This window comes from Quercus lobata, chromosome 3 (genome assembly GCF_001633185.2).
Source record: "Quercus lobata isolate SW786 chromosome 3, ValleyOak3.0 Primary Assembly, whole genome shotgun sequence".
NCBI classification, from domain to species: Eukaryota; Viridiplantae; Streptophyta; class Magnoliopsida; order Fagales; family Fagaceae; genus Quercus; species Quercus lobata.
This window is the reverse complement of record NC_044906.1, coordinates 51992624-52007879: the sequence shown is the minus strand read 5'-3', so window position 1 is coordinate 52007879 and position 15256 is coordinate 51992624. Positions and strand designations below refer to the sequence as shown.

Sequence of the window (15256 nt, the reverse complement as noted above, 5' to 3'; positions counted from 1 at the left end):
GAGAACTACCTATTCCCTATCAAAAATCAAGCTTCAGTTATCCAAGTGGTTAACCCAAGGAATCACCTTGAAGTGGTGGTCATGGTAGACCCAAACTCCAAGTTTATGTCTCTTAAGGTCAGTTGATGGACGAGTTCAGAACTGGTCCTACAGAATTTTGTACATATATATTATTTCTCGTGAATATATATTGTTTCCAAGTCGAGCTCGTGAGTGCTTATTCTTAATGAATATATTGTATTCCACAAGTCGAGCTCGTGCACATGTAGTGCTTATTCTTGGTCAATTAGTGGCTCATTAGTCATTGCAGCTACATTTATATCCAATAATGGACATGAAAGAGTATACGAATAGTTAGCTGGTCTAATTCTGATACGCAAACCACAGTTAATTATTCTCAAACATCTTATGCAACTGCTGAAAGAAGGAAGAGCAGTACTTGGGCACACACTACATGTAGACAGTTAAAAATTAAAAGCATAGTTCCACACCAATACATACCATTACAAATGTTCCTTTCATCAAAAGGACATAAAAAAAAGATGAATATGCTGATTCTTATGGAAGGAATGCCTGAAGCAAACCATGTCTGGCCATGCCCTTCTTATCATGGCATCCACCCTGACATGTAGTTATTCAAGGTTGGGGCTGAATTAGTGACGACTGATACTGCTTGTTCGGACGGATACCTGCAATTCAGTTAACCAGTTTGATGAATTTAATTAGTGGATCTTCATCATCCATGCTTAATCTGTAATTATGGATGGTGATATTGCCTTATAAACCATTGAGAACATTACATTTGAAAACCATGATTCATTTGCAAGTATAATTAATTGTTCTTTTGGTTTAGCCTCTCCCTAACAAGATATTAATGTACCCTAATGAAATATGGCTAGTCAGATAGTTTTAACATTATATAAGATTACTGACCATTTCCTCTTTATGTTTTCACACTAACGGGCTTAAGTTGGGGAAGATATCTCATGCATTCAATTTATGCATATTGATTCACACGTGTGCATCACACACGGCTAGAGTCCATGCTATGAGGGAAATGATGATCCTAAATTCTTAATAAAAGAAAAAAATCATGACTCTTTCTGGCACTTTCCCATTCTGTACTGTACTTGAATGTCTCAGCAGACATGAAAAAGAGACTGTAATGGGTTCTCGGATTAAATAGATTTCTTGGTATCAAATTACGGTTGCATTGATACACAATATATTAAAAATAAAAAATCAGGGATGCGTACCCAATATGCAACGTGGGTTCACAGTCTAAGGGATGAAAGAAATCACTCTGAGGTTGAGCATGTTGTCGGCCATATCCCATATCGTTGACACTTGGATTCAGTTGGAGTTCGTATCCTTCCATCAACTGCAAAACATTAGCAGAAAAATCTATTACTGTTGATGATTATTTTGATAATGCAATGCAATTTGGTAGTTGCCAAATATGACCATTACTTTCAATTGTTTCGTCAATTCATAGCACTTCAGTTCTTTTGAAAAAAAATTTCTTTTGCATATTACAAATTTTGTTTATGAAAGGTATACTTTAGGAGATTTATCACAAATTATTTGGTTTTCAAATGAATGCCTTCTATGTCAAATACTGAACTCCTAATAAAATTAGAATATATTAGAAAACAAATGAAACATACTTAGTGCAAGCTTTCTCATGGAGAAAACTTACGTTCAAATCTTGTTTTCCCCATTTCTCTAAGCCAAAAAAGATGATTAATATATATATATATATATATATATATATATATATATATATTATACTAATTAATGTTTAGTAAGATATACTGAGTTAATGCTTTCACTCGGCATGTGAAGATAAGAGAACTACCTATTCCCTATCAAAAATCAAGCTTCAGTTATCCAAGTGGTTAACCCAAGGAATCACCTTGAAGTGGTGGTCATGGTAGACCCAAACTCCAAGTTTATGTCTCTTAAGGTCAGTTGATGGACGAGTTCAGAACTGGTCCTACAGAATTTTGTACATATATATTATTTCTCGTGAATATATATTGTTTCCAAGTCGAGCTCGTGAGTGCTTATTCTTAATGAATATATTGTATTCCACAAGTCGAGCTCGTGCACATGTAGTGCTTATTCTTGGTCAATTAGTGGCTCATTAGTCATTGCAGCTACATTTATATCCAATAATGGACATGAAAGAGTATACGAATAGTTAGCTGGTCTAATTCTGATACGCAAACCACAGTTAATTATTCTCAAACATCTTATGCAACTGCTGAAAGAAGGAAGAGCAGTACTTGGGCACACACTACATGTAGACAGTTAAAAATTAAAAGCATAGTTCCACACCAATACATACCATTACAAATGTTCCTTTCATCAAAAGGACATAAAAAAAAGATGAATATGCTGATTCTTATGGAAGGAATGCCTGAAGCAAACCATGTCTGGCCATGCCCTTCTTATCATGGCATCCACCCTGACATGTAGTTATTCAAGGTTGGGGCTGAATTAGTGACGACTGATACTGCTTGTTCGGACGGATACCTGCAATTCAGTTAACCAGTTTGATGAATTTAATTAGTGGATCTTCATCATCCATGCTTAATCTGTAATTATGGATGGTGATATTGCCTTATAAACCATTGAGAACATTACATTTGAAAACCATGATTCATTTGCAAGTATAATTAATTGTTCTTTTGGTTTAGCCTCTCCCTAACAAGATATTAATGTACCCTAATGAAATATGGCTAGTCAGATAGTTTTAACATTATATAAGATTACTGACCATTTCCTCTTTATGTTTTCACACTAACGGGCTTAAGTTGGGGAAGATATCTCATGCATTCAATTTATGCATATTGATTCACACGTGTGCATCACACACGGCTAGAGTCCATGCTATGAGGGAAATGATGATCCTAAATTCTTAATAAAAGAAAAAAATCATGACTCTTTCTGGCACTTTCCCATTCTGTACTGTACTTGAATGTCTCAGCAGACATGAAAAAGAGACTGTAATGGGTTCTCGGATTAAATAGATTTCTTGGTATCAAATTACGGTTGCATTGATACACAATATATTAAAAATAAAAAATCAGGGATGCGTACCCAATATGCAACGTGGGTTCACAGTCTAAGGGATGAAAGAAATCACTCTGAGGTTGAGCATGTTGTCGGCCATATCCCATATCGTTGACACTTGGATTCAGTTGGAGTTCGTATCCTTCCATCAACTGCAAAACATTAGCAGAAAAATCTATTACTGTTGATGATTATTTTGATAATGCAATGCAATTTGGTAGTTGCCAAATATGACCATTACTTTCAATTGTTTCGTCAATTCATAGCACTTCAGTTCTTTTGAAAAAAAATTTCTTTTGCATATTACAAATTTTGTTTATGAAAGGTATACTTTAGGAGATTTATCACAAATTATTTGGTTTTCAAATGAATGCCTTCTATGTCAAATACTGAACTCCTAATAAAATTAGAATATATTAGAAAACAAATGAAACATACTTAGTGCAAGGATAGAAATTAATTATCTTTCTTCTATAATCATTTAGAATCAAAAGAGTTGGGTATGTTGCATACCCTTTGTTTAAGTGACTTATTTGCTTCATTAAGCACATGTTCCTGTACATATAAAAGTTTGAGATAAATAAGTGGGTGAAGATACTGAACATCATTCAATGAAGTTTTGATAATGTTCTCATACCTGACGTTGAAGATCATTGAGCTGATCCAGCATGTACTGCGTCTGTCAAATAGAGAATAACAGAAGTTACAAAAATAGCTGAGTTTTTTTACCATTTTCCTATTACTCATTTATATTTTTTCGGAATTCAGGTATTATTCAGTTTGATGAAGGCTTATTAATTCAATTCAACTGCTTTGGTTGATTTGTTTATGGCAAGGAAAAACAGTTAAGGTTATTAATTTACTCAAGAAAGACAAGCTCTCTTTAGTGTGGAACGTCAAGAATTCCAACCCATCTTGTATCAGATTATTGGTTACAATTCCCCCTACGGTCCCAATTTTTATTTTACCTTTTACTCAAATAGAAAAATATTACTGGTTACAAGGACTCGGTACTGATGCTATTTGAAAGCTATTGCGTCCGTGTTAGCAATAGCTTACATCTAATTCAGCTTTAACTTCATTCCCCTCCTATATATAATTGTTGTACATCGTGTAAATAAGAGAGTCGTAAGAAGATAGTGCATGCATGCCAATAAAAAAAGAACTATATTCAAGCAATGATACGCATACAGAAAATATACATGAACACAATGAAACTGTCTTTTGACACCCCTCTTATTAGGACAAAATAGCTTATTTTCCTATTAATTTCAAGAATGTACTAACCACACTTGGCCAAATGAACTTCCAGTATAGTCAGTCCACAATAAAAGTAAAGATATATTACTTCTACTCACAAGAAAAACTCTTGCACTCAAACTCTAGAAGTTTTCCATCGTTACCTCCAAACCCTTGCATGAGAGAGACATGTCAATTGACAATATTTTTCCAAGCATCACCTAAACCAATTATTCTTTCATAATACATTATACGATGCCAAGGACCCTTGTCATCAGATGATGCTTTTTGATGCCTCCTAAAGGAGACGTCCAAGGTGCGATCCCCTGATAATGGGGCACAAATATGTAGCAAAAGGAAAAAAAATGTAGTGGCAACTTTAGCAAGAATGAAAAATTTATAATACACATAATCATATAATATACAATCTAGGTTATTTAACAATATATATATATATATATATATATATATATTCAAATTTGTTTCAAATTCCTATTTCTTGGTTACCTTTTTTGACATTTCTTGGTATGTAAGGAAAGCTAACTTAATTACTTTTTTGAGTATTATTTGTATAGCCATAGTGTTTTCCTTGTAAAAGAAGTAATTTGTATTTCTTGTCCATAAAGGAATAAAATTTGAAGGCTTATATAAGCCATTACAATGAAGGATTTTTTGTGTGGCTTGACTTAAGGGGATCATCCCATATAGGGAAAAAGGAAAACTCTTAAAAGAAGAGTTATCCAAATAGAAGAAAAAACTCATAGAAGAAGAGTTTTGATAAAAAAAGAGAAGTCACTTAGAAGAATAGTTCTCGTAAAAAACTCTTAGAAGAAGAGTTTCACTTACTAGAGGAGAAGAGCATTAGAAAAAGTGTTGTTTTATAGTTTTTTGGGGTTAAAAGAATACTCATGAATGAGACCTATGTAAGAGAGGTTGAGAGTTTTAACTTTTATTAAGTATAGTGGATTTGATCTGTGCGTGCATGTGTTGTGTGTGAAGGTAGATTTTTTGTCAAACTATGTAAATTCTTATGTATTCTATATATTTCTTGTTCTTTTATTTTCATTTATTGTTACTTACTCAAATTCATAGAGCGTTATTACACAAAAGATATAAAAGCTTCCTCTATCACACAAGTGGTATTAAAGCCCAATGTTGATCTTGATATGGTTCGAGAGAAGATTTTGAACTAATTTGCAATTGGTCTATATAGATTCACGTGAGTTTGGCTGTGCAAAGGATGATCACCTTCCTTGAAAAGACTTGCATGTATTAAGGTCGAGCTATCATTCAAATAATGAAGATCACTCATTATAATTTTAATTAATATGAAGATTTGTTGAAAATTTTCTCAAATTCTTGTATGAACTAGATTACTTATTTGGCTTTACTTGATGTGGAGGGATAGTTGACTTGATTACTTTTTTGGGTTTTCTTTACAGGGAATGAAAGTAAATCCCTTGTCAAAGAAGTAAGGAATTCATTGTCAAAGAAGCAATGAGTATTTCTTGTCCATCAAAGAAATGAGTTGAAATTTATACATACAATAAGTTTTTGACTGCTTTGACACAAGGACCTTCGCATTTAAGGAGGAAAGAAAACTCTAAAAAAAAAAAGGTTCTTGTAAAAGAAGAGAATACTCTTAGAAGAATACTTCACTTAAAAGAGAAGACTCTTAGAAGAAAAGTTTTCCTTAGTGGAGGAGAAGTAGTTCTTGTGTTGGTGTGTGTGTGGAGGTAGGCTATTTACTAAATCATGTAAATTCTTATATTCTCTATGTGTGCTTGTTCTTTATTAGCCTTTACTATTATTTGTTTAAATCCTAAAAGCATTATTACACAACAAGTGATATAAAAACCTCCGCTGTCCCAACAATTGGTATCACAATTTCCACTATCATATACAACAATTTATAAGGAAAAAAAGAACTAATAAATTGACAATATAGGCTACTTAATTTAATTTAATTATTTATAATTTTGTATCAATTTTCAAATATAATCATAATGATAATGTTCTTTTTTTTTGGACTTTATATATATATATATATATATATTGATTCCTTCCGTTTTTCCCCTATCATTTCTATTTTTCTTTATATATATAAAAGAACATTTTTTATTTATTAATTTTCTTAAAAGTTTGATGCATCAGAGAGATAATAGCCAATTAATTATACAGTAAAATATCAAGTAAAAAAAGAAGCTATACGTACGGTAAAATATATCAACTAGAGATAATTATAGTGATGGCCCATAAGCTGAAGGCAACTTGGCATGCTGGCTAGCTTTTGTGAGGTGAATGTCTGGTATTGAATTCATTCTATTTACTCTTAGTAAAAAAAAAATCAATCAAATAGTCTTACCAACAAAAATACATACAAGGAAACCCACTAAGATAAAAAAATTCATAATATAAGTGGGATGTACTAATGTACATACAACACTTATACATTCATTCAGTGTATGATGCATGACTAGCTATATTATAAAAAGCACTTTGAAAAAATATGCAATTGGGAAAATTATTGGAAGAATAATTAATATGAAATCTATATAATCTGGTAAGTTGGTAGGTGCTAGTACCCGTGTTGATCTGATTAGCTTCAGTGAAACAGCTAGCTGTCTCTCAAGTGACTCGAGTTCTTTGCTGCTTAAAGGGCCAAGATCTTCTCCCATAAGATTCCTGTTATGATAACAACTCAAATGTTTTAATTGACAATATTTTAACATCTTTTCAATAATCAGCATAACTGAGAATAGAAATAGCAATACCTTTGGGATCGTTGTAGGGCTTCATAACGTGCCTTGAGCTTCAAGTATTCCTGCTGACTACTCAGCTCCTAAGTATAGCAATAAAAATTGATTAAATAGATAATTCTTGATACCACATACTATTGCACAACAGAGTATTACACTAAAATGGATGACAACTATCCCATCATATTTTCCCATCTACTTAGGGCTGAAACTCACTTATAACAAAAAATAAGAATAATAAACTTGTGGATAACTAGATTTTTTCAGAGACTTTTTCTTTTAGTAAGCATTCTAAGACAAACATTGGTACATACGGAATGCAGTTAGTGATGAATGGACACTTTTTAAAGTGTGGCAACATTGAAGCTTTAGGATGAATTGCAACATAAAGAGCAATGTCACTAAGTCCTGACTCAGTGGCTAAAGAAAGGTTAATTAGGGTAAACTGAATCTTCTTATATCATACATTAAATTGTGTGGATTGAATTAAAAAAGTTCGTATTTTATAGGCATATGTTAAGCTGCATTAGATATTTACTAAGTAAAATTAACTTTATAAGTGATTATGAGTAGTTCTATTTTTTTGAAGGATTAAATTATGAATAGTTCTAATTGCAACTGGATTAGTCTGTTTGTGTATTATTAGCCTAATATTGTTATGGTTTGCGTTTAACCATTTCTTATAAGATTATAATATGTTTGATATTTTTATATACTTCAGTATACAACCTCTTAATTATAGTAAATTTTGATGAGCAAAATGCTTGGTTTGGTAATATACTCTTTTTAACTATATAATTTTGCCTAAACAAATTGTGACCTTATTACCTTTGGTATATTTAGGATCCATAAAACTGAAAACAGTTTGAAATTTTGAGTTTTAGTGATAAATCTCTTTAGTGCACTTTTCAATTTTTATTATAAATAATAATTTGACATAATATACTGTAGTAATTTTTTTAGAAAGACAATGTCCACCCATTTTAAGAGTGTATGCAATAATAATAATTAATTAAATATTGACCATTAATTAAATTAATTAGGTGTAACTATGAATTCATTTTTATTATAAAAATTACTATATCATCTCTAATCATTTCTCCCGTCTAAAAGTTCTTTAGCAATTGGTAACGAAATAGTTTAACAGATTTAAAACACTTTGGCGCTTTAGTTTGCGAAACATTCTAAACACTAAGCTTTTATTTTAATTAAATTTTTTTACCTAAAATATAATTTTTTACCACAAAAGCTCTACAACTAAAGCTCAATAGATAAAACTCAACTTCTTTCAACAATACCAAATAGACATTTAAAAGTTTTAGGCAATTGAATAAAAATTTATAAGTACTAGATTTTTTTTGATAAGCTAAGTACTAGATTTCATCCTTTATTATATGGCAAGATATTTTACAAACAATTTTCATTAACCTTTCTCTCCATGTTTTCTTCAACAACCACCTTTAATCTCTAACAGTGTGTTTGAAAGTTTGGAAGGAGAGAATAGCAGAGAATAAAAGAAGGAAGAAAAAGAGAAGGGAGGGGAATGAATAACCATTCCACTTGTTTGTATGTTTTAAAAATTAAATAGGGAGAACGGGATTTGATATTCCTCCCTTTTACTTAGATGTTTTAAATATTAAGTAGGGGAGTAAAGGAGAAGGGAATGGTTGTATAAATTGAAAATTATGATACTTTTTTTCTACTTCAAAAAATAGATAGAATGACATTATAAGAGCATAATCAATTGAAAAATTAAAATTTTGAATATAAGTATAACCCCTTCTCTTCTCTCCCATTCCAAATTCCCACAATTTAGGGCAATTAAAACTAAGGGGGTTTTCTCAAAAAAAAAAAAAAAAAACTAAGGGGTTTGAAAGGGTAAAATAGGCTCCAAATCCCCTTAAATCTTTCCCCAATATCCATATAAGGTCTATTAAATCCTCACCATCTCCTTTTTACTCACTTCTCCTCTCCTTCCATCCAAACAAGCTCTAAGTAGTAATATAAGACACTTATTTCTGCAACCTCAATCATCATAATTTACAGTACTAATTCCCAACCTCTATCAAAATATATGTGACTAATAAATTAAATACATAAAAAAAAAAAAAAAAAAAAAAAAAAAAAAAAAAAAAAAAAAAAAAAAAAAAAACAAACAAACAAAAAATTTCAGTTATTAAATTTGGATGCTAATTAATATAAAGTAAGAATGTATAATTATACCACCCAAAAAAACTAAAACTAAAACTTAAACCATTACCAAGGCTTCCCTTGTGGATACATTCGGCTCTGGTGCTCCATAGTTGCATTTCTGGTACCTCTCTAGGGATTTGAGCATGCTGAATATTAACATGATGGAAAATGTAAGAATTCCTCATGTCAAGAGGTGCATGTAAGATCAAATAATAGATGATGGATCAAATGAAATGAAATGTGGCAAGCATATAATAAAGTGAGCTCTTGTGAAAGTAAGTAGTGTATGCCTATTCAATGACTAAGAAAAAAGATTCATGAGTTAGGACTTGCCTCATTAGAATTCAAATCAAGAGGAAACTATTGACTCTTGAGCTTGTATGTCAATAATTTTTTATTTCTTTTGTTGTTTTTGTCTTTTAGTTTAAAATTCACCATACATCATTGTTGCTAGCTATGTTTTCATCTTCAAAAATGTGAATTATGTTCAATGTTTACTAAAAAAAAAAAAAAAATTGTTTAGCCCAGTTACTTAACTAAGCTCTTTGGGAAATATGTGAACTAAGAATTTAATAACAAAATGAAGTTTTTTCTTCCATCAGAGAATAAATAACCTGTAATCCCAAATTCTCTTGTATGTAAAGACACTCTCTTGTCTCATGATATGTTTGGTGAAATGAATTCTTGGCCTTCTATATAATGAAATGAATCCAAAAGACCCTACTCTCTCAGAATATAACCATTCCAGTATAACCAAAAAAAAAAAAAAAAAAAAAAAAATGTAGAAAGATACATCGTAGCTATTACTTGAGTTGCGTGGCATATACTCATACTCAACCTAAATCAACTCACAGAATAAACTCTCCTTTTTTCTTTCTTTTCTTTTTTTTTTTTTTTTTTTTTTTTTTTGGGTTCATTCTTTGTAGAAAAAAAAAAAAAAGCTCTCAAATCAATTTGATACACAAGAAATATTTTTGGAAGTAGTAATAAGATGAAATTGGGGGAACCCATGGATATTAGGGAGATCACTAGTAAACTACTCTTTAAAACTCAGTAGACTAAAAAACATGTCATTCTCTTGACATCAATTTGGATTTGAAAGGAAACAAATGATTGAAAAGGAGAGAGAAAGAGAGAAACCCTAAACTTACTAGGGCTTTGGAAAGATCAAGCCCTAAACTCATGTAATAAAAATGTCTCCATCACCATAACTGAGTCCTGACATCAAAACGTCTCATATGAAAGATCTGAGGAGAGAGAGAGAGAGAGAGAAAGAGAGAGTTTTGATCCATTGGAAAGATTGGAGACTCAAAAGGACCGATTTGAAGAGCAGAGCTAGCTGTAACTGTATAAAACAATTTGGACTTAAAAAAAAGGGGAGAGAGAAAGAAACTACTCCTATATTACACAAATACTCTCTTTCAAAAATTACAAAGACTAATTTGAGCTAAGGTAGAAAAAGCTTAAAAGGAAATACAAGTTGGAAAAGAAAACCAAACAACTACAAATAGAGATAAAAGACAAAAAACAGAAAGAGGAAGAAGAAAACCCTAGTTCAAGATCTGCATATAAGATAAAAAGACAGATCTTGTAAGCCGTAGAGCCGTAGAGGAATGGTTCATAAATTGGTTTAGAAACTTAAACAACACGGAGCTGCTAAGAAACTTAGCAGAACGAAAAGGGAAACTAAGTATAAAATCCACATGAAGAAAAATGAGAGAAGAGCAGGAGAAAAAGGCTAGGTATGAAGAAAAAAAACAAATTTCCACTTGAAGCTTGAACCATATAATTATGAATGAATTTCAGACTCTTCTAAAGGCTCTCATAAATCCTCTCAATTAGCTTTGATCAGTTTAAAAATGAACTAAGATCAGCTTCTCTCAGATCACTTTTTAAACAACGAAATTAAACAAAAATAGAAGAAGCAGATTTCAAAAAAGAAAGCGAAAAAAAGGAAAGCAAAATAAATGAAGGCAGAGTCTTTTGACTCTCCCAAAAATAACACAGAAAGAAGAGTCAATACAACAGTGATCGTCTTTTTATGGCGTTCCCTTCCCAGTTGCAGATCTAACACCAAAGCATTCAAGCCACAGTCATTTCACAGAAATGGATAAAACTCCAACACCCCAAAAATAAAAATCAACTTTCATTTTTTCTCTTACAAAAAAAGCAAACAAAATTCAAAGCATTTAAAAGAAAAGGATTTGTTTTTTGTTGTTTCCTTTTTGTGATTTGTAGAGTGAAAAAGTTGGTTTAGTTGTTTTGGTGATAATACCTTGAAGTACTGGAAAACTCGTACAGCTTTCCTCTATTGGAGAAGATGATGAGTGCAACCTCGGCATCACAAAGGACGGAAAGCTCGTAGGCTTTCTTCAAAAGTCCGTTCCTTCGTTTTGCAAAGGTCACCTGTCTGTTGATTTTGTTCTCAATTCTCTTCAGCTCCACTCTTCCTCTACCCATTTTTTCTCTCTCTCTCTCTTTCTCTCTCGCTCAACTAACTAAACCAAGCCAAATTATTCACTTCTCTTTTTACAGAAAATTTAACAGCTATTTTGGTTCTGTGTGTCAGTGTGCCCTATGCTTCTCTATTTATACTATCTCCGTCCCAGGCAGTGTGTGGGCTATTTGAGCTTTGTTGCGTATCTTATACGGGAAAAGTAGAAAGATTATAATAAAGCAAATAAATCTAAGGACACTTCGGAGTTCACACTTAGTTTCGCAACGCAACGAAACGATTGGTTGAAAAAGTTGAACATTTTCTATTTACTACTTTTTACATTGACTTACTAGTTTTTGTTTACCACTCGACAAATTTAACATAATTTCTTACATTGATCCATTATTTTTTTTTTGTCCAACGTTTATATTATAACTAATGTTATGAATTTTGTTTTGGTGCCTATTTCAGTTTGTGTATTATAACAGAATATTTCGATACCATTTGATTCCAACGTATCATTTCAAGATTATCTCTAATATATACATAAACACAAATAATAATAATAATAATAATAATAATAACAATAATAATCAAATTAAAATAGATTTAGTTTTTTAGTTTTAGTTCTTAAAAAAAAAAAAAAACCCAGAATGAAGCAAAATCAGCAATTGAAATTGGCTAAAATGACCCAAAATGTACAGGAGTTTAACCCAAAATGGAATAACTGGCTTTCTCATTCCAATTTGCTTACATGTACAGCATTTTTGGTCATTTTTTTGGGGGGGGGGGGGGAAATGGAATGGAATCCATAACTATACTTAAACTAGCCATTTTAATATATATTGTGAAATTAGATGTGAAATTAGTTGTGAAATTATGGAAAACAAATTATAAACCGTGATTGGTTTTAATATCACAACTTTTTTTTTATCACAATTTTAACGTGACATACTATGGAATGGAATCCATAACTATACTTAAACTAGCCATTTTAATATATATTGTGAAATTAGATGTGAAATTAGTTGTGAAATTATGGAAAACAAATTATAAACCGTGATTGGTTTTAATATCACAACTTTTTTTTTATCACAATTTTAACGTGACATACTATGAATGATTACTTATTATTTTTACATGAAAAAAACCTACTATTTTTTTTTTCATCACTCTTAATTTGTCACATGAAAAAAAAAAAAAAAAAACTATGGCCATAGATTTTCTCCTAAACCTTTCTCTATTATCTAATATAAACTCTCTCCAGCTTTGCTTGGCTTGGATAATAACAACACTAAACAATGATAAGACACTCTAAACAAAGCTAACAAGGACAAGTAATGGTTACTACCACTACTAAGGTGTAGGTATGCTTTCATTAATAGTTTATCCATAGTGTGCCGTGAAATGGTTGTGGATGGGAGGGTGGAAAAGTGAGGAGTGGTTGCACGTGGAAAACAGGAGATTAGAACTAGAAAGTGGGAAATGAGAGAAAAAACCTTAAAAAGAACGGAAGGAAGTGGCAATGAATGCAAAGGGTATTGGGCAGTGCTACGCTACGTGTCGACCTATGAACTAAAGGACTTCTGATATCCATACCTGACCATTTTCGGGTTCGGGCAATCATGTGACCTAACCTTAAGAAGGGGAACCACTGAACTTTTTCGTGCTTCACATTTACGGAAATACCCCTTGTGGTTTCAGTCTTATACTTTTAAATTTTTTTTTTTTTAATTTTTACAAAATGAAAATTTCCCTCTAACTTAATCTAAATATATATATATATATATATTTATATATATATATATATGTGTGTGTGTGTAAAATTCCATCCTAAAAACTTAAACCCTGATCCTTACCCCCATGCCTCACAAGTACTTATACTTATTGAGTGACTATTGCGCCAAATATGTGTGGTAGTGAGTCTTATACTCTTATATACATCAAGATAGGATCACAGGAAAAAAAAAAGTACAATTTTTACCACAACTTGACATTAAGTATGCGTTTGGATTGAGTGTTTTGCTCAATCCGTGCATTTTGCTTTTTTTAATGGATTTCATGGGTACTATTCATGGATCATCAAACTCAACAAAACACATATTTCTAGGTAAATTTGGGTCTTACAGTACTATTCACACATTTAAAAATTATTTTGCTACAGTATTTTCAGTAATAAGTTTTCAACTTTCAGCAAATAAGTGGTATCAAAACAGACCCTAATTGTGAGTGGTGAAAGTAAACAAGCAATTTTGGGGCCGTTTGGTAATGTTGTTCTATTAATGTTATTTGTATTTTTTGAAAATACGTGTAGGTAAAAAAACGTGTAAAAATAAATGTAATATTATTTAAATACTGAAAAGTGGTGCTCAAAACACCCTATCAAACAACCCCTTTGTGTCTTATATATTGCACAGTTTTTGCGAGAACATGCCATTTGACTAGTTGTGACTTGTGAGCGGCAAAAATAAACAAGCGAAGCAAGTAAAGCGAAAGTGAAATATCTTGGGAGTTGTCCATTGGCTATTACACCGTGTCAAACAGTGTTGTTGATTGAGATTTTGGCTTGCATTTTCAAACAAGATTCCTTGGGCTTCATAATGTGTGTGTACTGTACTATGTATATGCCCTTGATGACGATGTGATTTTGGCTTTTATGCATGATATATGGATTAATATATATGGACAACAATTTTTGTGTTTTGTCGTAATAATGTTGCAAATTGTGATTGTTTGCCTTTTATTTTATTACTTTTATATGAATTTATCATTTTTTCAATATATATATATATATATATATTTAAGTTGATTGTAAATTTGGGTTCGGATCAATCTGATAATTAAGCTTATAATTTGTTTAGCCAATGAGTTTTTAATGGAAAAATTAGAGTTGGATCAATCTTAATTGCAATAGTTTGTCAAACGAAATTTCCTTGAAAATAATCCTTGATGACTAACGTTTGATCTTCTTGATTATTGACTATTCTTGTTACTTGTGTTTGAATGTGCATGGACAATTTCTTTCTCATGAGTAATTCAAAATGTCTTAACAAATCAAGCATTTTCAAAAATCCCGCGTGTATATTTTTGGTTTTGGTCCAAAATAATTTTCATTTTTCAATGATTATCATACTTTTTAATAGAATCGTTAATTATTCCAAATTTTTTTAAAATACTATAGTCTTTTTTTTTTTCTTTTTTTTTTTTTTTTTTTTTTTTTTTTTTTTTTTTTTTTTTTGTGAGAGGCTATCAACTTGGCTCAACTTGTAGGACAAAATTTTGTCTTCAGTGGTGAACATACACACTTGATAGGTTGGTGGAAGGTCGTCCTGCCAGACTCATGTCTTGGACGAGCATTGTTGGAACAGCCATTCCCATCAAATTTGGACCCTTAATGTAGCATAATTAAAATAACATGTCATAATTTTATTGGGCCGGCTAGCATATGTGACAGGTTTATATGGCATTTAATAGTAATCTCTATAGACAAAAGGGTTTGTTTCAAAATACTACATAACTTAAAAGGATTCAAATTTAAAATTTTAAATAC

General features: G+C 31.3%; 1 protein-coding gene and 1 long non-coding RNA gene across 3 annotated transcripts; both read right to left on the bottom strand.

Moving 5' to 3' along the window:
- Positions 1-343: 343 nt before the first annotated feature.
- LOC115982344 lies at positions 344-1409 on the bottom strand. Its single transcript, XR_004089600.1, has 2 exons — positions 1257-1409; positions 344-689 (listed from the first exon to the last, which is right to left on the bottom strand). It is a non-coding gene; the product is annotated as an uncharacterized LOC115982344 (long non-coding RNA).
- Positions 1410-2164: 755 nt separating this feature from the next.
- LOC115982343 (agamous-like MADS-box protein MADS4) lies at positions 2165-11899 on the bottom strand. Of its 2 annotated transcripts, XM_031104918.1 has the most exons (8): positions 11545-11897; positions 9337-9415; positions 7092-7159; positions 6903-7002; positions 3716-3757; positions 3592-3633; positions 3106-3230; positions 2165-2538 (listed from the first exon to the last, which is right to left on the bottom strand). In XM_031104918.1, exons 1-8 carry the CDS (start codon positions 11727-11729, stop codon positions 2457-2459), a joined length of 723 nt encoding a protein of 240 aa, XP_030960778.1. In that variant the 5' UTR covers positions 11730-11897; the 3' UTR covers positions 2165-2456. The 2 variants fall into 2 exon arrangements, with proteins under 2 accessions (XP_030960778.1, XP_030960779.1); XM_031104919.1 differs by lacking the exon at positions 3592-3633 and having other exon boundaries at positions 2193-2538; positions 11545-11899.
- Between the last annotated feature and the right edge of the window lie 3357 nt (positions 11900-15256).